Source organism: Sceloporus occidentalis, unplaced genomic scaffold (genome assembly GCF_023333645.1).
Source record: "Sceloporus occidentalis isolate IW3139 unplaced genomic scaffold, rSceOcc1.0.p SCAF_10, whole genome shotgun sequence".
In the NCBI taxonomy this organism is placed as follows: domain Eukaryota; kingdom Metazoa; phylum Chordata; class Lepidosauria; order Squamata; family Phrynosomatidae; genus Sceloporus; species Sceloporus occidentalis.
The window spans coordinates 4,672,566-4,699,095 of NW_028316990.1; the positions used below are offsets into that span (position 1 = coordinate 4,672,566).

A 26,530-nucleotide genomic window follows, 5' to 3' on the forward strand; every position below is an offset into this window, starting at 1 on the left:
ATGACCCATTTTGGGGAGGGAGGTTGAACGACCCTTTCACAGGGGTCGCCTACAACCCAGGTTTGGTGCCATAATCTATAATACTCTAGTGCAGCAAGTCTCAGCCTGTGGGTGACGGCCCCTTTGCAGATCTCAACCTGTGGGTCACAGCATTAGGAAGGTTGTGGACCACTGATGTAAACAGTGAGGCTATTCTTGTTGTGTGCCTCCAAGTCACTGATGCATGGTGATCCTAAGGCGAACATATCATGGAGTTTCCTTGGCATGTTTCTTCAGAGGGAGTTTGCAATTGCCATCCTTTGAGGCTGAGAGACTGTGACTTGCCCATGGTCACCCAGTGGGTTTTTATGCTTGAGCGGGGAATTGAACCCTGATCTGTACAACGCTGGCCCACGGTGCCCCAAAAATGGCCCCAAAATAGAACAGGATTCCAAACCCTATTTTTGTTGGTGTTCTGCTATCAGTGCCATAATGAAAATTTCCAAACTAACCCAATTCACATCTATGGTGAGCCTTTCTTCCACCCTTCTAAGCCCAGGCAGTAAACCCTGGGTACCTTGTTCACTGTAAAATGTGACTTTTCTCTTGAAACCCATTAAGGAGAGATAATATTTCATTCAGGTGAGCATTGCCTTTCTGCTTAAAGGGGGGGAAACAGCATTGTAAGCTTAGCAGAGAATTTAATTTGATGCATATCTGCAGGAAGTAAGCCTGACATTAAAAAAATATATATATGGTAAGAGCTGGCAGCTGGATTCAATATGAGATTTGACACTGTTTGTTCCTAAGCTCTTTACCAAATGTACGTAGTTTCTGAAACTGCCACATGCCCACCTTATTATGATCTCCTTTTTTTCCAGGAAAAATAAGAGAGACCCTTAATCTGAATGATAGCATTCACATGCTTATTTTGCAAAACAGCTGATGCCATGTGAAGAGCTTTATTTACTCTCTTTCTCTGATTTTGCTATAATTGAGGCTTCTTGTCAAAGCCCTTCCATAAGTAATACACCATCGGCGCACCCTGTTCTTCGTTAAAACAGGCAGGATATCAAAGCAAAAGACTTACAAAACATCGCTGGAGAGGAATGCGAGGCTTGGACTGTAATCTACATCATGCCAGAGCCATAATAAGGAGCACCAGTGATAAAAGGAAATCAAATGTGGACCACATAACCAGATGTTGGAGCAAGCGCTTGTTGACTGAAATCTGTGTGGATATGAAATGGTTTCTTCTAGCAATTCGCCTGAAGCCAGTAGCTGGCACCCAAAAGTCACTCCCTGCAGATAAAGTCATGCATATCCTCAGAAATGTCAAACCACAGGTTGGGAAAATATCTACTTTTTGGATGAAAACTCCCAGAATCCTTCTACATTCTCAGGAATTCTGCAAACGGAGGTCCAAAAAAATTAACTTATCCAAGCTCCGTGTCACATTGGCCCTGTAGTGGTAGTATTTTGATCCTCGGATTCTGCTACTCCACAGCTGAAGGCCTTTGAGAATCCTTTCCTCTTCTCTGTTTCCAAATTCCTCTAAAATGTCAGAGATTGGGTAGAGGTCTTGCTTCTGAAGTAAGGCTGACGGATTAGCAATCCTCTGGTATCCCAGTTGTATCTGATATACTTTCCAAGTCTATCTGTACTTGACATACTACCCAAATGTCGACAGTCTTGCATCTGTAGAAAGGCCTGCATCATTTTAGTTTTCAGTTTCTTCACTTCATTTGTATTGTCCATAATCAATGAAACTGGTTGGGTTTGGGATTGTTTGTTACAAACTATGCTAAAACATAGTTTAAAGAAGTACGGGTGAAATGCTGGCTGGATTCTTGTTATCAAATGATGATGGCATGAGATGTACACCGCTGCAACTCATGTAACTATATGTCCCCCACCCACTTCACAATGTCCAACTCTCTGACAACACAAAAATGACCATGCTGTGTGTGTGAGAGAGCACTGATGACAAAGTGAGGGTTTTTTGTGTTTGTGTAGCACACAGAAATGTAGCTACACACTACATATATGCCTCCCAGTGCAGTATCCTGGCCCCGTATCACTGTTGCGCAGTATAAAACTCTACATGGGGAGTTACACATTGATGTTGCTATGCAATCCCTGTATGAACTTGAATGAAAACATTGTGCAACTGAGTGTACAACTTGAATGCACATGCACATCTGTAATGTGCATCCAGTTGTTGAAGCGCTTACATAGCTACACAAATACGTGCAATGGGACTGCATGTGCAAGTCAATATGGACTTGAAAGCACATAACTCTGCCTTGGTCAGGCCCCACCTAGAATATTGTGTCCAGTTCTGGGCACCACAATTCAAAAAGGACATTGAGAAACTGGAGCGTGTCCAAAGGAGGGCGACAAAAATGGTGAAGGGTCTGGAGACCATGCCCTATGAGGAACGACTTAGGGAGCTGGGGATGTTTAGCCTGGAGAAAAGAAGGTTAAGAGGTGATATGATAGCCCTGTTTAAATATTTGAAAGGATGTCATATTGAGGAGGGAGCAAGCTTGTTTTCTGCTGCTCCAGAGAACAGGACCCGGAACAATGGATGCAAGCTCCAGGAAAAGAGATTCCACCTGAACATTAGGAGGAACTTCCTGACAGTAAGGGCTGTTCGGCAGTGGAATGCACTTCCTCGGAAGGTGATAGAGTCTCCTTCCTTGGAGGTCTTTAAACAGAGGCTGGATGGCCATCTGTCAGGGATGCTTTGAATTGGATTTCCTGCATGGCAGGGGGTTGGACTGGATGGCCCTAGTGGTCTCTTCCAACTCTACGATTCTATGATTCTATGATTCTATAACAACAACATGACATTATTGCCCTGTGTTACTGAGGGTGCCCAAATGTTAGCCCTTTAAGTCCAAGATAGGGTTGGTGGGGGGTTTCAGTCCAATCAGAGGAGTATATATTCACTAGTCCTGCATTCGTCAATGCTTTCTTTGAGTCATGGTAATTGCACCAAACTACAGCCATATTGAATATAACACTGGGTTTATATGACTTTAAGAACATTGCTACCAAGTCCTCCCATCTGTATCTGGCTGTTGTCTTCTGGGTCTCTTCCACAGAGTTCTTATCCCTTTCAAACAGCTGGTGCTTTACCTCCATCAGCCCTCACACATCTCACTTCCCAAAGGGCCTCCTGCCTTGGCCATTTCCATGCCAGAGCACTGAACATCTTGTAGTATCAAGAGGGATCCAAGCCAAAATGCCCGCCAAACCCTTCCAGAGGTGACACCGATCCAACTTCCCTGTTGTCAACACAAATTTCTGGAAGGCCTCCTTCTAAAGAAGCAGCTAATCCAATCACATGTTTCTCCAACGGGCCTTCTGCCATCTGCGTACGGAGATGAAGGCATGACCTGAGGGTTTGCGCCACATCAAGTAGTACGGAAAACCCTTCCTAGCCAGAGCTCTACCCTGGACAGAGTTTGGTTCTGCAGAGCCAAGGAAGGGGAGTTGTGGCAAAATATTTCTTCCCCTGAATTAAAGAGCCGAGACCCATGCAAGGCAGAAAGGGAGATCAAAAGCAACTAAGGGAGTATTTCAACAACTGGAAGAGGAACCGAAGCATTCCAAAATGTTGCCCTGGCCAAAACAGTGTTGATCGTGGAATCGATTTGGGAGGCTCGATGAGATGCTTGTATCTCCATAAACAGAGCCTCTGTGGAGATAATGAGGGGAGGAGGCTTTCTCTTCAGATAAAAGGAGAAAAATGAAAGAGGAAAAGAAGGCAGAGCTTTTGTTGTGATAAGTTAACTTTTAAGAGATTAAGATTTATAATAAACCATCACATTTTCAAAGAAAAATGCAGATTTTAATACAATTTTAACCTCCCCAGATTCTAACCAGTTGTGCAGGGGAAGGAAGGATGGAAGGATGGAAGCTATACCTCAATAGTATTTATTTATTCATTCATTCATTCATTTCATTTCATTTTTTAAAAAAATCTCCATCCCCAGAGCTCAAGTTGGTTTCCTTGGTTCTCTCACTGACTCACTCTTATATTCAGAATAAGCCAGGAAATGTAGGTTAGGTATGAGAAAGGAATCAGTTGGCCCGAGCCCAGGTGAGTATCATGACTAAGGGTGCAGCTACACTCTAGAAATAATGCAGTTTGACACCACTTTAAGTGCCATGGCTTGATCACACAGAATCCTGGGATTTGCAATTTTGTGGGGCACCAGCACTCATTGACAGAGAAAGCCAAAGACCTTGGAAAACTACAGACCCAAGGATTCCATAGCACAGAGCAACAACACTTAAAGTGGTGTCAAGCAACTGCATTATTTCTCCAGGGTAGATGCACCCTTAGAGGGAAATGGGGAGGTGGAACATGCAGCAAGAAGCAAACCTCTGAATATGGCTTAATACAGAGTCCACGTGGATTTTTGATTCGCCACTGATTCTAAATGCACACCTGAAATGGCATCATGGGATGCTTCCATGAAAAGGAATGAAATTGCCCAAAGTATTCTACTGTTTTACTTGTGTCCACTAGATGGTGCAAGGAAGGCACTTTTTTTTTTAATCATGAAGAGGAAACCTCTTTTTCTACCTTCATTGCCTAGCAGATCTGGGGAACTTTGTAAAGAGATGCAAGTGAACCAATCACGAGTGCAAATTGACTAACCACTTCCGGTTTCAACACAAAACAATCTAAAATATGCTAGAACTTGGATTATCATGACTTTTTCAATAATTGGGCCACTCAGCCAATCCGGGATGTTTTAGTTGACAAATCCAGCAATCTTCCAAGTGCATGTGCATATATTTACAATCAGATGAAACAATGGCGGGATACAGGCCGCCCTGGTTTGCTCCATGAGGGAGCGGCAGTGGTCAAACAGCACGGCTCCCTCGCGGAGCAAAAAGAACCCACAAAAGAGTCACAAGCGCGCCGGGACGTGCGGACACTAGGCATCCATCATGACAAAATGGCGGCACCCATGTAGACAGGGCGCCGCCATTTTTCGTTCCCAGTACATTCTAGGGTTAGCCTGGTATGTACTAGGGTTAGGGAGCGTGTGAATGGTGCACGCTCCCTAACCCTACTGCCGCCACTGCCACGCTACAAAATGAAGGTATGTATCGCACCCATATGTCTGAAAGAAGATGCATGTCCCCTTTGTTGTTAGATCATGGGTACATGTGTCAGAGCAGGCATCATCTGAAGAGGTGAGAAGAGAATAGCAATAAGATGTTCTCTGAATGTTGATTTCAAAGTAGTACTCATTTGGGGTGAGAGAAAACAGGAGGAAAATCTATAATATATAGTTTGGCTCAGATAAGGGTGAATCTACACTGCAGAATGTATGCTTTTTGAGACAGCTTTAACTGTCACGGCTCAATGCTATGGGATTCTGGGATTAGTAGTTTTGTGAGAGATTTAGCTTTCTCTGTCAGACAGCTCCAGCGTCACAGTAAACTACAAATTTCAGGATTCCATAATATGGAGTTATGTCAGATCAAATTGCATTAATTCTGCAGTGTGGCAACAGCCCTAGACATGCATACTATAGATTTATTGAAATCAATGAGACTGAAAATATGTCTGTTTCAGAATCCTTTGTTGTTGTTCTGTGCCTTCCAAGTCACTGCCAACTTATGGCGACCCTAAGGAGTACCTATAATGGGGGTTTCTAGACAAGTTTCCTTAGAGGAGGGTTTCCTTTGCCATCCCCTGAGGCTGAGAGAATGTGACTTGTGCAAGGTCATCCAGTGCGTTTCCATGGCTGAGGAGAGATTCAAACCCTGTTTACACCGCCATAAGTGCTTGTGAAGAAAGTGCAAAAGAAGGTATACTGTATTTCTTGCAGAAAGCCTTGGCAATGCTTCTGCCGCGATTATTTTTGATAGAGAGGTGAGATATAAATAAAATTTTATTTTATTTTTATTAGTACTCCTGGAGGCTTCCAGACAGAGCTCCTCCTCAGCCACTAATAGGCCATATCTGTCTGGTTCTGTCTTAGTTCAGAGTTACCAAGGAACAGCTTCCACTGTAGTCTGGTGAGTAATGGTGGCTTCTTTCCTCCTCCTTCCCCATCTCACCCTTATTGTCAATCAATGTCTGATGGAGAGCTTTGCTAAGCTTTTCCTTGTTCACTCCAGAAAACAAACATGGCCCATTCCCAACATTAAGCACAGTGGACCCTTGTCTTACGCGGGGGATCCGTTCTGCCCCCCCGTCACGTAAGGCAAATTCTGCCTATGCTCATGCGTGTGGCGGTGTGGTGGTGCGCATGTGCCACAGGCTTGTGCACCATTCATTTGAAAGGGACGTGCCACCCCTTGCACCCCACGCGCTCCCCGCGGCTTGAGCACATACACTCATGTCTGCGTATAACACTGGCGCACTGAACACTGATGGAAATATATAAATGAACTGGGTTCCTACTTGATGTTGGGCTAAGATTTCATCCAGATCCAACCCAAAGTTATTTGATGTTTACCAAGGGAAAGAGGGATACATTTTTAATCAAGCAATACTTTTAATGACTAAGAACTCCCTAAGAACAAGACTGTTACCACTGGGCATTGATTTCAATACTCTAAGCATAACTAAAGCTGGATCCAGCCCACTGTCTGTAGGACTACACCACACAACTAAACATCTGTGACATCAATTGCCCTTTTCAGATAAGATCTGCAGATACAGCCAGTAAAAATGATTTAGCATCAAAACCTTGAAACAACAATAATCCCCATTCCAGTATAATATCAAGAATAATACACGAGAACTGAGTATTTTCAGAAAGATTTGTCCCTTGGGGTATTACTTTGTTTCCTGTTGGCCAGACTTCTGGGTAGAAGGTATAACTTGACCCTGAATCCCATCTGTGGCTCATCCATTGCCAAGGCCTTTCCTTATTACAAATTGAGAGTGATACCCATACAAATGGCTTCAGCAGGTAAGGGTTATAGAAATCACAGATGCTCCTTTTCTCATTTCTTCTTGAGAAGATCCGGAGCTTACCAAGCCAAGCAGAAAACCTTGTACGCTTAAATTAAGTAATGCACTGGCAATTTCCTTTTGGGCTTTTCTGTGGCATTTCTTTCTTTCTTTTTTTAAAATATGGATAATTCCTCTACAATATTGGCAAACATTTGTGAGTAATAGCCTGGATTTAAAAACAGGGTTGCATAAGTGCAATCCATTCCTAGAAAAGGTAGTGAATATAACTAGAGCCAAGACTCCATAAAACAACCTAACCTTGTACTCAGTTTGCTTTTGTTTGTGATAGATCAAGATAATCCAGACATTTTAGCATCAAGTGGGAGGCCAAAAATCTTAAGAGTTGGAAGGGTTTATAAAAGTTATCTGATCCAATCACCTGCCAGGCAGGAATGTATAAATGTTGTTACTGTTGTTGTGTGCCTTCAAGTAGTTTCTGACTTATGGTGGCCCTAAAGCAAACCTATCATGGGATTTTCTGAGGCTAGGAGTGTGTGACTTGTAGGTTTCTATGACCAAGTGGGGATTTGAACCCTGGTTGCCAAAGTCATAGTCAAACCAAAATGCCACATTGGCTCCTATATATAACTGTAGCACTCCTGAAAGGATTCCCATCCAATTACTTTAAAGATCTCCAAAGAAGGAGAGACTGCCATCCTTCAAGAAGTCTATTCTATTGACAAACAGCACTTAAAGATGTTCTTCCTAATGTTTTGGTGGATTACCTTTTCTTGTAATTTAAATTCATTGGTTCATGTTCTAGTCCCTAAAGCAACAGAAAACAAGTTCATTCCTGCAAGATGTTATATGTAGCTATGGCAATATGTTGGATGTGGGTCTGCCCTCGTTGACAAAGAAGTTGTAGCTAATGCAGAATGTGATGTCTAGATTGCTCCTGGGAACAGTATATGGAAACAACAGAACGCAATGGTTTCAAAGAGACTACACTCAACAGCAATGTTTTTCCAAACTGCATTAAATTAACGAGTGATCGTTAAACTCTCTAAATTGTCTAGGACCAAAAATGGCTGGAGGTTAAAGTGGAGGCAGTGAATCCCCTCTAGTCTAAATTGTAGAGATGTTTAGCCTTCTTCGTCAGAGAGCTCTGGTGCCATAATAAACTAAAATTCCCAGAATTCGATAGCATTGACCCACGGCAGATAAAGTGATGTAAAACTGGATTATTTTTGCAGTCCGAAAGCAATCCAAATTTCCATTTATCCCATCAACAGTTGGCATACAAGAGGAAAAGAAGAGCCATTTCCCATATTATTTGTCCTCTTGCAATTGACACTAAAAGGCCCTAAAGGTACTGTCAATCTGTGCTAGCATAAAATATTGGGATATCTTATGTCCATGATTTCTGGTGACTCCCATGTCAATCAGATAGTAAATCTGCTCTAACGTTTAGTTTGAACTTCAGGGCACTGAATTCAATCTCAAAACAGCTTTAGCATATTGGATACTTTCAGATGAAAGTCAAGAGTACTTGCACGGCCCCATTGACATGGAAGCTACGAGCTGCATCTATTTGTTGTATAGGAATTTGTCCAACTTTTCCAACATTGGTCTGTTTATGCATTTAAAACAGTTATTTACTGTCTCTTAAAGCAAATATTAAACAGCTGGCACCCTCGTACAAATTCTTAGCGGAACATTTCTGGCTGAATGTGTGTGACTGGGAGAAGGAATCAAATAATTGATTAAAACAGGGAAGCCAATGATAATAATTATGATTATGGCTCTCCAGAGAAATCACAACTGCCACCAGGGGGCACTTTATACTAAGCTGTCAATTTGAATTACTGCAGTAAAGGCAGGCAGGCATGGAGAGGAAAAAGAAAGACAGGAATAACAGTACAACCCCCTGTATCCATGGTGTTTGCATTCCAAGACCTGCCGCTGATAATAGGGAACCCTATTATTTCATTCAGACAAATGACTTCCAGCCCAAACGTACCATAGAATCACACTGGAGGACCTACAAATGCCTAGAGAGAACACTTCTCTAGGCATTTCTCGGTCCTCTGGTACATCTTTATAGTATACTTGGGCCACAGGTTGGCCATAGAAATCTCCAGAGAGAACTTTTTTTTCCTTTTTTTCAGATGTGGGGAAAAGAATCTGTGGATGTGTGGGTCATACTGTATTACTGTTTCTGCAGATGGTGCATATGCTGTGCACAACTCCATTTCTATATTGCTTATGTTTTTATAGGCAAGTCCATGGGTTAGCATGAGGCAGGCTGAAGCAGTGGCTTCAAAGGACAGGTGCTGGGAAACAGGAGTGATAGCTCCAACCAGTCTTTTTGAGCCTCTTGAGCATTGACCATTGTTGGAGGACAGAGATACCTGTGTCCCACAGCCTGTCCTACAACTGCTACCTTCAGGTGTGAAGCAGACATTAATTGCTTTTAAAAAAATAATTAATGTTATCCAGAGCTTGAAAGTAAGAAGTTGCAAGGAATGTCATTAAACGAACTAGATATATTTTTCAGGTTATGACAATACAGTGAAGCCACATTTCACAAGTGATGTAATAAGTTACTTTATGAGAAGGTTAAGAGGTGATATGATAGCCCTGTTTAAATACTTAAAGGTAGGTCATATTGAGGAGGGAGCAAGCTTGTTTTCTGCTGCTCCAGAGACTCGGACCTGGAGCAATGGATGCAAGCTATAGGAAAAGAGTTTACACCTCAACATTAGGAGGAACTTCCTGACAGTAAGGGCTGTTTGACAATGGAACACACTCCCTCAATAGAAGATGGAGTCTCCTACCTTGGAGGTCTTCAAGCAAAGGCTGGATGGCCATCTGTCGGGGCTGCTTTGATTGAGAGTTCCTGCATGGCATGGGGTTGGACTGGATGGCCTTTGTGGTCTCTTCAAGCTCTATGATTCTATGGTTTCAACTTCTGATTACCTTCTCAAGTTACCATTAAAGGTCAATTTAATATACATTTTCTTAAGAGTGTTTTTCAAGTTTTATTCAAGTGGTTTCTGACTTATGGCGGCCCTAAGGTGAACCTATCACAGGATTTTCTTGTCAAGATTTCATAGAATCATAGAATCATAGAATCGTAGAGTTGGAAGAGACCACTAGGGCCATCCAGTCCAACCCCCTGCCATGCAGGAAATCCAATTCAAATTTGTTCAGAAGAGGTTTGCCATTGCCTTCCTCTGAGGCCAAGAGCATATAACTTTCCCAAGGTCACCCAGTGGGTTTCATGACCGAGCTGAGAATTGAACCCTGGTCACCATCGTAGTCCAACACTCAAACCTCTACGTCATGCTTGCTATGGGGTCCAGAACCTGAACTGTCCCAAGAAACCAAGGTGATTAAACTAAGACTGATGTACTTTGAACATATCATGAGAAGATTCACTAGAAAAGACATGAGTCTGCAAGACCTGAGTGGGGCTGTTGGTGACAGGGTGACTTGACCTTTCCTCGGGTCACCAAAGATTGAGGTCAACTCAATGGCAGTTAGGAACAACACAACATAATTTATTCATTCCTATGCAGTTTCCAAAGGGATGCATTACAAGTAGTTCTTTGTTGCTATTTTCTTCTGTGTTGTGGGTCTCCCCCATTTCTTCCAACATTCTTGCCAGAAGTAGTGTCCAATCCCATTTCGCCTGGGGATAAAAGCAATTCATACTCCTTTCACACCAGGATGTGGCTGGTCATTTCCAGTATGCTCATTAGTGCATGCTAACGCAATCCAGAATACTTTCTTTTCCATGTTGCTATAGTGTAAAAGCTTGCACCATAAATAGAGCCGCAGGACTCAGAGGCCCATGAGTTGTAGACTTCAATATGCCAATAAGCAGTGCTGAAGGGGCAAACTGCCAGGAATAATATGCACGCAGACTGAAGGTGGTGCAAAAACCTGACCGGAGAGACCTTTTTTAAACGAGAAACAAAACATCAATATGTTCAGAGCAACCTTTGGAGATCAGGCTGGCTTGCCCAAAAAGGTGCCTCGAAGCAACATAAAACATTTTTGCACATATTCAAGGTTTCATAACACCTCCCTTTCTTGGCACATGGCCCACTGTTCAGTTGTTACACACAAAGCAACTAGGAATTTTCACTCTGGCATAGACCACTGACCATTTCCTTTTTGCTGGCTTCTGCCCCAACATTACTGAAACCATGGTGCAAATAGGAACAGAATGTAATTGCAAATGCCAGGTGATTTGTCTTCAAGCCTTCTCCCAGAATGGATGTCCTGGTGAGAGGTGACCTATCACTTCATTTTTCTCTTGACTAAACTGTTCTCTAATATCCCATAATGAGACATCCTTCTGGTTTCTAAGGTGCACCATAAAGCATAGGAGCTGGCAACCCTTTGATATTAAATCTTGCTTGCCCTGCTATATGCAATTTTCACACATGTAATCCAGAACTGTTCTCAGACTCCTTTGGTAAACAAAACCATCAGTTTGTAATCCCCTTCTGCTCTGTGTGCACCATTATTACTGACCTTGCCAAGAACATGCAAGGCAGTTCACACCCAGAGCATGTTAAACTGAACTGTTTGCATGGAATAAGCTGGGGGAAGGAAAATGTAGCCTTCCAGATATGGCTGGACTGAATTTCTCATCAAGCGTAGCTAGTGGTGATGGATGCTGGATGTTACAGTCCAGGAGCATCTGGAGAGGCACACATTTTCCAGCCTTGACTTAGGCTATGATCTCAGAGTGAGCAACAATCCCAAACAAAATCTCATCCCACCTCCAAAAACTAGTAAAACTTTTACTAATTGTTTGGGACTTTTCTGCACAAAGTTTGACCATGCCAAATTGTGATCCCCGCCTTCATGGAAAATGCAATTTTTGTAGGCATTTTTTTGGCCTGTGCAGATTTTTTTTCCTTTGTGGAAAAGAGGTTTCTTGCACAGAAAATCATGTTATCTGTTCAAACCTCCCATGTTTTATTCCTACACCGAAAGTAAGCCCAAATCTTTGACGACTTTCTAACAGCAGTGAGAAAACCAATTAAATGGCTTGTTCTTCCCTACAAGAATGTAACTAACAAAGATTTCTAGCTCTAATCAATAGGAGAGAAATACAATCCTTCCCAAGGGGGAAAAGGTCTATTGCTAACATGTAAAATAAGGGTTAAAACCAGGATTTGGGTAGGAGGTTTGCTTTCGAGGTTTCTAAAGGGGTAATATGGCTAGAATTGTCATCTGGAGACCCTTTACATGGGGAAGGGAGTTAAAATAGGATAGTCAAAGACCCAGTCTGCATGCTATGAATTAAAAAATGCCTGTTAATAAAAAAGACAGGGGAAAATATGTCCAGTTAATGTTTGATCAAAGCCTGTGAAAGCGTGGTTTTCATGACTTTTGTTTGAGAAATTACTGTCCTTGATATGAGCACTCGTCAATTTTTATTCCTTAAGTTGAATGAGTTTAAGACTGAATTTTACAAATGCCAACAAGACGAAGTTCTGCCACGCTTTGATCCATCTCTTTGTTATAATGCTTTCCCTGAATTCATTGAGATGACCTTCATTTCTTTCATCTCCGAAGAGGGCAATGATTTCCCCCGCCCCACTTCAGACCTGCCAAAACTCAGTTTTCCATTCTGACACTTTCTGAATATGGAATTCTCTGTGGCACAAGAACTGGGATGCAGATACAGCATTGCTTTTGATCAAGTACAGGCAAGACTAAATAGGCTTGCCAGATCAGCTTTGGTGTCTTGTTAGAGGCACAGGCAGCAATGGTTGGTGGCTGCAAAGTCCACAGAGCAATGGACCTGCACCACCTTTTCATCTAAATGGAAAATGAACTATCCATAGTACTGAACCTGTTTTGCAGGTAGGTCAAGGTGCAAAAATTATGTCCAGGAGGATGTAGAGAAAAACTAACAGCAGAATAAACCCTTTGGCCCAGAAAAGTGATGGCTAAGGTCTTGTTGCTCTTTGTTGTTGTGTGTTTCAAGTCATTTCTGACTAATGGCAACCCTAAGGTGAAATTATCATGGGATTTTCTTGGAAAGATTAGTTCAGAGGAGGTTTGCTATTGCCTTCTCTTGGGGTTGAGAGAATGTGGCTTACCCATAGTCAGTCTGTTGATTTCATGGCCAAGCGGAGAATTGAACCTTGGTCCTTAGAGTAATAGTCCAGTGCTCAAACCACTATGTCATGCTGGCTCTCAACATCTTACACTGACATAATGCAAATGTCTACATATAGTTACATTTTAAGTGTGCTATGGAGCTCTTGTGTTATACCAATGCTGCACAAGTGAAGCAAGGTGGCAAACGCACAATTGAATGCACAACCAGATGTGTATGTGCATCTGTGTGAAGTGTGCACCAGTGTGTAATGCACAATGTGCACCCCTGTACATTAGCACCACATGTCTGACTTTGTTTCCATAGCCTTGAACCAAATACAACAGCTCCTTATTGGACAGAACATAGTTTCTTCCCCCACACTCCATTATGACATTTCCTCCTACCTACCTTTTCCCATTAACTTCCAAATGCCACTCAGCATTTCATGACCACCGAACATGCTCAGTTCTCATAGAGCTGTTCAGGGAGATCACAAACCACCATTTAACATTCATGTGTGTGTCTTTTTTAAAAAAGTATTTTGACAAACTTTCATATTTCCACAAACCTCCTGACACTTTTTTGGGGGGCACTGATGATGCCGTTTTCTTTGTTTGATTTATTGCTTGCAAGCTTTGCTTTTGTAAGGACTGAAAGTTTTTTTTTTTAAAAAAACTGAGTTTTCTCTTCTTATGTACAATACTGAAAATAAAGGAGCTGGGAAGGGTTGCCTGCTTCCCCTCTGCAAAGTTTCCAGGAGCTCTAGATTTCCGATTTGAATGTCTGCCACATTTCTGCTGCTCATTCCTGGAAGCTGACTAAGAACTAATGCATGAAAGTGGTCAGTTTTGCTCAATACCATAAGCCTTCAGAGCAATTGAGTCCACAGATAGACAAATACACTCATAGATAAGAAAACAGCCAGCCAGCTCCATTTGGCCTAGGACATTCTGTTCTGGCAAGGCAAGAGAAGTGGTATTGCACTGGGCTTTGCCTGTGGAAGATCACAGGTCCAGTATCATGCATCTCCAGTGCAAAGTATCAGTTCATGCACAATGGAAAAGACTTTTGCTGAAAACCCGTGTCAAATAGAATGTGATGCACTGGCTGCATCCACACTGCAGAAATAATCCAAGTTGATACTTCTTTAAACTGAATTGGCTCAATGCTATGGAATTATGGGATATGTAGTTTGTCGTGGCACCAAAACTCTCTGACAGAGAAGGCTAAATGTCTCACAAACTACAGTCCCCAGAATTTCATTGCACTGAGCATTAGCAGTTGCAGTGGTTTCAGCCTGGAGTATTTCTGCAGTCTGGGTGCAGTTTTGGGGAGGATCTGATGGCAGATTAGGTTCTATCTAACTAATGAACTCCATCTGGGATAAAGCTCACCAGCCACATAGGGTCAAAATGCATGAGTGAGAATAACACTGGATTTTCTGCAGAGAAAATAATATCTCCATGCGCAAGTATTACTTCCTGCACAGAAAATGCTGATTCCTGTGCAAAAATTCATGTGAGAATTTTGGTCAGAATAAATCCATAACTATGAATAGTCTTTTATAAATATATATAAAGCAGGGTTTTCATGGGCTTTCACATTAGCAGAAAGAAATTTGCTAAAATTGCTTATTGCTCCCTTCGAAAATAAAATCAGCAAACAATTGCATCTCTATGTGTGTCACAGAACCACCAGACTGAAAGAAACATCCCCATCTATTGAATCAAATGCAGAAGACTCTTCTAAAATGTTGCAATCTGCAGGTTTTATTAGTACCTGGATTAAAATATCTGCTGTCTAACTTATTGGGAACAGCTAGTAAATTAATCACAAGATTCTTAATCAATTAATCAAATTGGTAAACCAAATTAATATTCCTCTCCCCCAGTCAGTCTATTTATGATATTCAATACCAATTTGAGCTAGACACAGTCTCCCAGTTGCAGTTTTCTGTGTCATAACTCATAAGTAATAAAGCAAAGTCAAAAGAATCAGAGCGACAAATGACAAAGCTCTGTGCATCATTAATGAATGATGAAGCTAAGAAGTCAGAGGATAACTTTCCATGCATATCATAATGATGGCTTTGGCTCTACGATTCTCTGGGTCTTTGTGTTTAACAAGACATATTGGAATTAAAATTTAAAAACCTAACGCAGTGTGCTCCATAAAAGATGAGATGGACAAGTTACTCTCTGGCCAAAGTTAAGTTGTCAGTATCATAGCAGGGATGGAGGGACAATTTTCTGGTCCGTGTTAGTTTCACATGGGTTCACTCACAAGTCCTTTCCATCTGGATAACATATTCACCTATGGACTTCTAACAATGCACACACATTTCTAAAAATGGACTTCTAAGTATGCACCCGAATTTAATGGCATGATGGCAATGGGATCCTCCCAAACTCGTCCTTTGGCAGCTGGTAGTCAGAGGTATGGACACTGGTTTTCAGAGGTGTTCTAAACAGCAAGCTCTGTTACTGCCATGAGCAGGTCTGATAATTTTACCACCACCATGACTAATAATAATAATAATAATAATAATAATAATAATAATAATAATAATACATTTGTATTTATATCCTATCTCTTCCCGTAGGAAAGGACTATTCTATTCTATTCTATTCTATTCTATTAGGTTAGCTCTAATATAATATAATATAGTCACCATGATTCAGAGCCAATGGCCAAAACCTTACATTAGGGTCTTTTAGTGAAAATGTCTGCCTACAGAGTTATAGAGTTGTTGTTGTTGTTGTTAATTGGGCTACTCATTCCGTGTTTTGAATGGCAACATTGCACAACTGAACCAAGAAACTAAATGTGCAATCAAATGCACAAACAAATATGCATGTGGATCCACACAATGTACATCCATGAACACTGGCACCACACTTGTAAACTCTTTGTTCATGGATCTTGGTGAGGGACCTCTGGAAATTGAGCACCACATGGCATCGACTTTCCTTATCGAATCTGCTCCAAACTGTACCTACCGAATCTGGGCCAGATTTCACCTTGGGGTTTAATTTTGCCCCTTCCTCAAAGAGAAAGAATCACTTTTGCAAAACAGAAACGATTTCATGGATTTTTACCTCTTCTGTTTTTCCCCCCATTCATGCCTAGAGACTCCTGGAAAAACCCTTGAATCTTCTCCTTGGAGTTTTGGATCGTTCCCATTATGACTCACTTTTTAAAAGGCCACAACACATTTGTTCATTTCATAAAGCATTTCTAGCGCTCGCCTTGATACACACAGCTGGGGACAATTGTTTTCCATTTACAGCTGCATCTTTCAGTCTCAGGCTATTTGCCTTGCTTGTTTTGATTGCTTCAGGGAGAGGGAGAGGTACTTGTATTTTTAGTTTTGTTTTGCTTTTTACATTCTCCCTTTTTCCCCTCTGAAAGCATTGCTGTCTGTTTAAAGGGCTGGTTACAAGGAAAATATAACTTCCCTGTCAAAATAGCTTCGGTGGCTGCTGGTCTGTTTCTGAGTCGAATTCAAAGTGATGATGGCCCTTAAAGCCCTATATTCCTAGCTTTGTTTTCTGATGGCTAAAGTTTACAAACTTTGTTCCATGCAGAAGATTATTTAAAGTATTGTACTTCAAATTACATTTGTTGTTGTTGTGTGCTTTCAAGTCGTTTCTGACTTATGGCGGCCTTGCAGGCTATGTGTACAAGTTGTGTATGAAACAAAGAAATCTCATTTTAGACTTCAGCTCCATCTCCAAGGTATCTCATTATAAATTAAACAAATAAATATAAATGTGACACAGATCCCCACTCTTCTCTTTGTCCTCTTGGTAACCACTTTGACCACTTTGGAGATGCATTCCTCTTTTTCTTTGATAAGGTAAAAATAGCAACCATAGTCTACTCCACATCAGTGGTTCCACGCATCTTTGCTACTCTTGCCCTGCCCAAACTCATTTGGAACAAGCAGATGGAATTGCATTCTCCAAAAGAGAAATTACAAATATTCCTTTTATCCACATACGTGTTCTCATTATATTATCATTTGCACACATATTATGTAAACTCCACTAACTACCCAAAGGTGAAAGCAAGTATGTGCCAATCTCTCTCGATGATTAGTTTTTTCACCTGTTGGTGAACCCTTGGAAGAGAATAGATCATGATGATGAAGAGTCTCTTGGACTCTTTTATTTTACACCGCAGAGACCAAAGCAACAGGGGCCTGTTTGCTAGATGAAAAAGCAAACCTCCCCATTCCTAGTCAGCTCTAATGAAGAATAATTTGCATGCTGCCAGTAGCACCATTGGTCAGAGGGAATTGGTTTTCCCATCTTAGAGAAAGCACTCTTAAATCCTTTGCTATTTCAACTGCTCTCCATTTGATTTTAATTAAAGCCCTGCCATGAATTATAAAAGAGCAGATCTTCAAAGTCATTAATTAAAGCCTCCTTGGTGTCTTTGTGCTAACATTATAATGACAAGAGGGATACGCAGAGAGCCTATTGACACACAGCAGGATGGCAGCTAGAGGAAGGCATGCAGAACTATCGTTCTGACATGCATGGCATCACATTTCCAATTGTTTGAGAAAACACATCTCCTGTGGATACAGACTGAAGCATAATGGGGAATAATGGAGGACTATATGGGGCACCTTTATGGAAAGGGGCCATTCCACCAACTCCATCTCAGATGAATGCCTGGAAATGGACGGGAGAATAATATAAGTTCCAGCTCTTCATATTTGCCCAGACCTGTTCTGATGGTGTCATACCCTGCTTCCAGGACATGGACATGGATTCAGAGACTGAAGTGGCAGACATGCTGGGACATGGTTTTAAACCAAAGCAGGAGGAGTTTCCAAAGGAACATATCTCAGAGACAGACCAGAGTGCAGTACCAGCTCTGGCAAAAAGTCCTGCCCATTTAGATATAGAAGACCACTTACCTTTACCGAACAGAGACAACAGAAAGAGGACTTAAGGAGGTCTCAGAGAATTTAGGAAGCAGCAATTAATTAAGCAGCATCTAGGTTGAGCTTCTGACCTATAAATTCTCAGCCCTGCTTTCCAGGAGCTGTTGGAGATTATTGGGCTCACCTGGCTCCTTGTCATATCCCTCAACTCTGTGTTTGACCTGGACTGTGTACCTTACTTGGACATTACTGAATTTTGTTTGGGACTTAAGGCTTATATTTACTGAAATCAAGTAAGTGCTGAACTGTAATCTGCTCTGACTCGGCTTGCTTGTTAACTACTGACTATCAGCTGTGTAGCAAGCAGCCTATGGCTGGTTTCCAGGACTGTGTTTGGGATATGTTGTTGTTGTTGAGACAGCTGCTGGTATCATCACCACTATGACAAGGTTGGCCATTAGTAGTGGAGGAACTGACCACTACAACTATAAACACAATGATGCTGTGGAATAATTGTGATCTGCATTAGTACTACCTGAATTGATGGTATCATTAGGTTCAGATGGTATCCATCTGAGCGTTGTCCAAAGAACTCACCTAGAAAGATGTCCTACTCTGGACATTTTGAAAAACAGGGTGGATGGCTGGGGATGCTTCAGCAGAAGATCCTACAGTGAAGAGGGGATTGGACTCAATGACCCATGAAGCCCCTTCCAACTCATTGATTCTATGACTCACGAGTGAAATGACTGATTTTCTAACTAATCTATGGTCCACATTCCTAAGATGAACTTGAGTGTTAAACAACTGGAGAGTGGCCAACATAGCATCAATGACATCACAGATCTTCGAGATGTTGTCTCTATCATCATCATTATCACTACCATCACCAAAATTTGTTTGCTTTCAAAATTTGAAAAGAAAATTTCAGCCCTTAAGAGTAAAATAATTTTAGGTTTTCCAAGTTCCAATTGTCATTGTCAGGCTGCTTAAGAACTTCCTACCAAACGCACATTACCCAAACCTGAATACAAACTAGGACACAGTTATACAGCAACATATCTACTTTCCCAATGTTTTTAAACAATTGGGGAGAGGATAGCACAGAACGCCATACAAGTCTGTCAAAATGTGTGAAAAACCTATATATCTGAAAAGTTTTAGAAGGTTCAAAAATGCTCCTTCTATCAAGTCTGTTGAGTCCAACAAAAGTTCTTTGCACCTAAGAACTCTCTCCATTTGACTGATTGGGACTGTCGCCTGTCAAATTGAGACAGTGGGAGGGTATGCTATAAGTGTCCTATGTTTCAAATATCGGTCCTATTCTTTCCCTCTGAAACCCTTCAACATCACTAAGTCTTTTAGCATCAAGGGCTGGCATTTTCCAAACCAGAGTTTGAAAATGAGGCAGCTACAAATGCAAACACATATGCAAGCACACACATGTGTGTGCATACATACACACACATACTCAAGCCTAATAGCCAGCTATGGCAAAGGATCAAATGAACAATCCCTTCTCCTTATTTTCATTAGGCCTTCAAGAATTTAAGGATACCCTGAACATTATCAGTGCTTCTGTCCAGTTTCACATCAAGGAAGATAAAAATTAGCATATACCTCATTGACAAATTAAATTGACTCTGATTTAAGTCACAATCCGGGGAACTTTGTAACTAAAGTCTATAGGCTCAGCCTTTCCCTCAATCCTGGAAACATCTGTAAATCCCCTATAAGGACAACTACTTTTTTATTTTAAAAAATCTGTTTCTCCAGTTATCACCCAATGAATCAGATGTGTATAGAGGGCTCAAGTGGTTTCTCCCTTCTCTTTCTTCATATGTGAAGTGTGTAGATGTGCATGTGTGTGTGCATATGCACATCTGTCTGTTGCTACCTTAAAATTCCAGCAAAACACATCTGGTAACTGCCCTCTCCTTCCCTCCCTCCCTTCATGTTTCCACTGGTTTTTCAGACTTCCTCTTGGTGGTTTTAGAGGCTGAGCATCTGGATGTTTTAAACATACAAAGGAATTGCTGGAGCAAGCAAAAGCAGAGAGCCCTGCAGAAAGTTAAGATGTGCTGCTGATAAGCAACTGATGGGACTTTACAACAATTCAAGTCACTGGCAAAACAGGAACGCTCTTCCCAAGATAAAGGAGGACATAGGAAACAAATAGGAATTTAAAGAGAATGGAAGTACACATTTCCTTCAAGTGTGTTGGTTGCATTTTCAAAGTCCTTTTGCTCCAGCTCTCTATCTTTCACCCAACTTCAGCTCCTCCGCCACCAACATTTAGGCTTTCAGAAGATGCGGCAGGCCGAGAACTGATACCATCGCCCATTATTAAGTTTCCAGGTGACATTTCTCCCAAAACAGACAAAGAATTGGCATTGGTAAGTTCTGCTTATTATATATATATATCCCACTTCCCTGAGAAGAAACAACACAGTCTGTCTTGTTGAGTGTTAAATCTGGAATCATAACAATCACTTTTGAGTTCCAAAATTATTGGTTTGGGGAACAGAACAGAGAAGAAAAATGGTCAGCCTTCAGATGTATAGTTCTATTTCTTCTTGTAAAACTTTTGAAGAGTTTCTTTTTAATCTAAGTTTTTAAAAAATGAGTGCATCCGCATAAAAAATATTGAAATGGTGGTTGTTTTAAAGGAAAGATCTGGACATTGATTAAGAAGTTTCCATTCAGATTGCCATTTTATAGTAAGGGGTTTGTTTGTTTGCTTGCTTGCTTTCTTATTTTGCTCAATTGTCATAAAACGTTGCTGTTGTTGTGTACCTTCAAGTCGTTTTTGACTTATGGCTAGCTGAAACCATTCCCCAAATGATATCCCTGTAATTTATGAGGCATCACTTAAGTGTAGCCTAAAGGGCCATTTACAGTTTAAATCTGGCTTCATTTTTCTGCAAGAATAATTGCTAGTCTGAACACAGATCAGCCTTAAGCAGTAAACTGCGCCTCTAAGTTATTCCAGACCTATGTTCTCTAAGTGTTACTGGAAATAGCTATGATACCTAAAAATGTAACATTTGTAAACGATGCTACATTAAGATGTATTTTTTTTCATCTTTGATTTTAAAAATGACATTATAGAAAAAAACGTTTAGGGAAAGTAAGATGTACATACTAAGTTGACCAGCGTAGTCTTAGGAATGTTTACTCTGAAGAAACTCCTCCTGTGCTCAGTGGGAGCTACTCTCATAACCATGCGTAGCATTGCTGCACAACACAAAAACTCCTTGTTTCCCCAAAAATAACTCCTGCTGAGGTTCACAGGCCATGTGTATATGTTCCTTCAAGTCGCCTATCAACTTAAGGTAACTTATGGTGACCCCAAGAATTTCATAGGGTTTTGTTAGGAATACCAAATAGTGCTTTTGTCAATTCCTTCATCTGAAATAAATGACATTATAGAAACATTACAGAAAATATAGAAAACACCAGGTATTTACTAGCAGTCTCTCTTGCAAGTATTAACTAGGGCTGACCCTGTTAGCATCTAAGATAAGTCAGAATCTGGTGCCTTTAAGGTATGTAGGCCTAGATTAGGTCCTTCCTTAAGGCTGAGATAATGTGACTTCTCCAAAGTCACCCAATGGGTTTCCATGGCTGAGCAGGGATTCAACACTTAGTCTCCCCAAGTCCTAGTCCAACACTCAATCCACTAAACCATGCTAGTTCCCAATTCTCCTCATTCATTCAGAAAGAGTATCTGGGGATATAATGTGGCTACCTCTAGTATGACTCTAGGAATTGCAGGGCCCTGCTCAGCTGTATGAAGACACTGTGCATATATTTACTTGTGTAGGGTCTTTTCAGATCTTCGTATGAACCTACAGAAGGCCCATGGTTAACTAGGTGGAAGCCAAGATGACAAAGCTGAAGCTGTTGTATTTTGACCATGCTATGAGAAGGCATGACTCACTCAAAAAAACATTAATGCTAGGAAAAGTGGAGGGCAGTAGAAATAGAGGTAGAGCACATGCCAGGTGGATAGACTCAGTCAGAGAGGTCATGGGGATGAATCTACAGGAGCTGAGCAGAGCAGTGGAGGATGGGGGCTTGGGGATGCAAATTAATAACAATGAAACCTTACTCAAAAGTGACTGGCTGAGACACCCCTGCTGCATAGGCCCTGGTCAGCTAATACTGTGGTGGTTAGTAGCCTGGGGTGGGTTGAGTTTATTCCCTTCTCTCCCTCCAAGTATTCCCTTTATTAATTATGCACTGAACCTAATTCAATGATTAATTCCAGCTAAAGGTGGCTTAACAAGTAGGAACTTTATTACGTCAACAAGGAATTGTTGGATTCAACAATGAGCTGTGGGTGTCTGCCAGCTTGCACTTAACAACTAGCTTTAAGGGAATAAAAAAGTGGGAATCAAGTGGGTATGTATTGTTGGACACAACTCCAGCAGTCCAAGACATTACTGTGGATGGTGAAGAATGCTGGGGTTGAGAATCCAACAACATCTGGAGGACTTCATGATTCTCCTCTCTGGTTTGGACCAATGTGTCATTTCCATTTATAAACAGAACTGTATATTGCTCAACCAGGAATCACCAGAATGTCAATATCCACTCTAAGACAAAAGCATAGAACCTTACTGATGATGACCTTCACTATGCAACACAGGAAACTTGTGGTTCAGATCATCAGATGGCTGGATTTATCATTAATTATAAACAGATGTTGAAGGCAGACTGGAGTGGTTGCTGTGATTATCTTTGCCTGTGGGTCATCATTTTTGAAAAGCTCTCTTTTAAAAAAAGCTGTGCGTAACATATTAGGGTACATCCCATTCTTTCGAAAGCTGAGACATCCTGGGCTCTTTCACATTATAGCCCTATGTTTCCACTTGAATTGCCATGGTTCTTCCACTGAATGGAATCCTGGGATTGGCAATTTAAGAACAGACATATAGTGCCTCACCGTATTACACACCCCAAGATAGGAGGCAGCAGGCTTTGCAGTTGCAGTGGAATCATAGTGCTATAACTGTGTAGTGTGAAAGGGCCCAAGATCTCAGCCAGAATATCCTTGTGGACTTCCTGAAGACATCTAACTGGCCATTGTGAGAAACATGATTCTAGACTTGCCTTTTATTTTTACTCGGTGAACTCAAGGTGATTTGTGTGGCGTTTAATCTCCTGGTTTCTTCTCCAAGTGCTACCATGGGGTAGTCAGGAAGAGAGATGGAAAGAGAAGGGTTGGTCTAAAATTACCCAGTCAGTTTCATGGCTTTGAAGTCTCATTAGAAATGAGAGTACAAACTGGCTCTTCCACATTCTGGTCCAGAATTCTAACCACAGTGCCAAACTGAACTACATCATAGATGCTCTCAGTAGTAGCAACATCCCCACACACATCTTCTGATTCTGGGGGACTGGAGTCATTTCCTAAGAAGCATCCTGAGGCCTGGGAACCCTAAGCCTAGCCCAGGTCTCTCAGCTTGAATTATCACACACACCTGGGGCATAGAATTCAGAGACATAGCCATGTTAGTTTGGAATATCAATATGCAAAGGGATCTTGTAGCACCTTTGAGACTGTGCGAAAGCAGTTGTAGCATAATGTTTTAACGGAAGTAGACCAAGTCTACGAAAGCTTATGGTACAACTTCTCCTCTCCCTGCTAAGTTAGGAGTTCATCACACAGGGCTTGGAGAACACAACCGGAGCAGAACAGAAGGGAGTAGGAAGGGGACAGAATTGGGGGGGGGGGGGACGCATATTATCTCACAGGAGAACACAACAATGCCGCCGGAAGTCCTCAATCCGTTCTCCATCCGTCCAACAGCAGCCGATTTTCAAGAACAATTCTGAATAGTCTTGGCTGCTGTGGGATGGATGTGGAATGGATTGGGGACATCCAGCAGCATCAGTAGTGTTCTCCTGTGAAATAATATGCGTTTTCCCCCGTTCTGTTCCGTTCCCATCTCACTTCCTTCCGTTCCGCTCCGGTTGCATAATCCAAGCCCTGTGCGATAAACTCCTTAGTCTAAAAGATGCTACAAGATCTCTTATCAACCAAACAACCTCCCTCCCATCCTCCCTCCCCATCATACTTGGGCCTTGAAGGATAGCTATGCTGGGTCAATGATAGCTGCACATGCAAGTCTAAACTAGTGTCTATCTTCTCCAACCTCTTCTCCCACCCAGTGTTTTGGCCCCAGCCTGTATTTTGTTTGAAGCAGCCTTGAAAACTAGCCCACAGCTTCCCGATCCAAGTCACCTGTCCAGATGTTGTGTTGTTGTTGTTTCAAAAAAGAATGAAGAACCTTTAACATCTTCACCACTTCCATTTTCCAACCTCACCATTCTAACCATCAAATGTTCATGCTCTCCCTAGTTGACCCGGTGAGTTTTCAATCCGAACTGAAAAACATTGTTCAGTTGCATCTGTCTTGTTTTCTTCCTTGTTAAAGCAATACCTCAACAAGTACTATGGGTGCCCCAAAGACAATTGCAATCTCTTTGTGCTGAAAGATACTTTGAAGAAAATGCAGAAATTCTTTGGGCTTCCTGAGACTGGAGAACTGGATCAAAACACCATAGAAACGATGAAGAAGCCTCGTTGTGGCAATCCAGATGTGGCCAACTACAATTTCTTCCCTAGGAAACCAAAATGGGAGAAAAATCTTGTGACATACAGGTATGTGGTATGGTCATGCAAAGTCTTCTGTTTAAATCAGTTGCTTTAAAAAACAATATTTTTTTCTAATGGTTTTGGCATAGAACTTGGAAAAGTTATTTTTGACTACTGCTTCCAGATATCCCAAGTCAGTATGGCCACCTGCAATTCTAGGTTGGATTTCTAGGAGATTTAGCCCAAAAAGTAACTTTTTCTAAGTTTTGTTTTTCCTCACGCTCTTCATTCTACGTAGCCATGAAGGAAGATCACAATCTCACAAGGTATATTTCAATACTGAGTAAGCATAGCAACTGGATGCCATTTTAACTCTCATGGGCCAACCCTATGGAAACTGGGCTATTGTAGTTTGTTGAAGCATTTAGAATAGTAGTGCATTCCCTTGAACTACCACACTAGAGCTTTTTGGTGCCACTTAATGAAACTACAAATACCAAGATTCCTCAACAATTCAGTTGGTATCAGAGTGCTACAAATGTGTCGTGTGGGTACTTTATTGTCCTCAAACTTGATTGTGTGCAATTATTTGCAATGAAGTGTCTCTTTTTTCCAGTTGAACCAGTATGCCCATTGTTACGTCCAGGTTTTAAAAAGCATAATGACATCAGTGAGGCCTCCCTCTCTATATGGCCTCACCCTTTTCACCACTCTGTCCCAGCTACCCATTTACTTGCCCTTACTCTTTGTTTCCAATCTATTCAGGTCTTATCTGCACTGCAGAAATAATCCATTTGACACCACTTGAACTGCCATGGCTGGCTGCTATGGAATTCTGGGATTTGTATTTTTGTGAGATTTAGCCTTCTCTGTCAGAGCAGTCTGGTGCCACAACAAACTACAGATCCCAGAATTTCATAGCATTGAGCCATGGTAATTCAAGTTGTGTCAAACTGCATTACTTTGGCGGTATGGATTAGACCTCAGTTGTTCAGGGGAAGATGACAGTAAGAGGCTGGTCCATCTTCTCACTCTTATCCATTCTTGAATGATCTAAGGTTAATATACAGGATGACGGTTAGTACATTGGTCCCTTGGTATCTGCTCGGCTTTGATTCCAGGACCACCCATGGATACCAAAATCTGTGGCTGTTCAAGTCCCATTATATACAACGGAGAAGTAAAATGGTGTCCCTTATATACAATGGTAAAATCAAGGTTTGGGTTTTTTGGAGTGTGTATCTGTGTGGGTATTAATATTTTCAAGCTGTGAATAAAGAATCTGTGAATGCAGAGGGCCAACTGTATACCGTTAATGATAACTTTTCTAATGGTTGGTGTAATTGGAGATGGTCCTTGTTGGGCAGCTCCTGAGAACTATACACCTTGAGAAAATCCATGGATAGATCCTGCCTCTGAATCTATCAGTGGATTTTCTCAAGGTGCATAGGTCTTAGGAGTTGCCCAACAAGGACCATCTCCAATTACACCAACCATTAGAAAAGTTGTGGTGATACTATTGTGAGAGCAGGAAAGAAGAGGGACATAGTGCTCTGAATCGTTTTGGTTGGCCCCAGCTAGACTCATTGCTTCAGTTATTGACTGGTAATAGATAAATCCCATATGCTCATTGGGTCTACTCTAGTTGAGATTAACAATAGGATCCATGCATTTAGCATTTTGTCCTAAATGGAGATGTAGGGAGGGAGGCTCAGACACACCATATGGATTGGATAGGTCCATGTCTACAGCAACAACGGGTGATGTGGTTCCGCTAGATGTTGGACTACACCTTTTCATCTCCATTGGCTATCCCAGATGAGGCTGATAGATACTGTAGTCCAACTATAGCTGAAAGTGTTACTTGATCTACAGCAGGAGTGGACAGAGGTTGTTGGACTACAACTTTCCATCTCCACTGATTACACCAAAATGGGGATAATGGGAACTGTAGTTCAACCACATCTGAAGGGTCACTTG

The 26,530-nt window shown here is 41.6% G+C and overlaps 1 protein-coding gene across 1 annotated transcript in view; it reads left to right on the forward strand.

The window, feature by feature from the left end:
* The first annotated feature begins 20,135 nt into the window (after window positions 1-20,135).
* The window catches only part of MMP2 (matrix metallopeptidase 2), a 28,581-nt gene continuing 22,186 nt past the window's right edge, over window positions 20,136-26,530 (forward strand). The window contains exons 1-2 of the mRNA XM_089539863.1: window positions 20,136-20,339; window positions 24,390-24,616. Of these exons, the coding sequence (XP_089395989.1) occupies window positions 20,136-20,339; window positions 24,390-24,616 (431 nt within the window). The remainder of the gene's footprint in view (window positions 20,340-24,389; window positions 24,617-26,530) is intronic.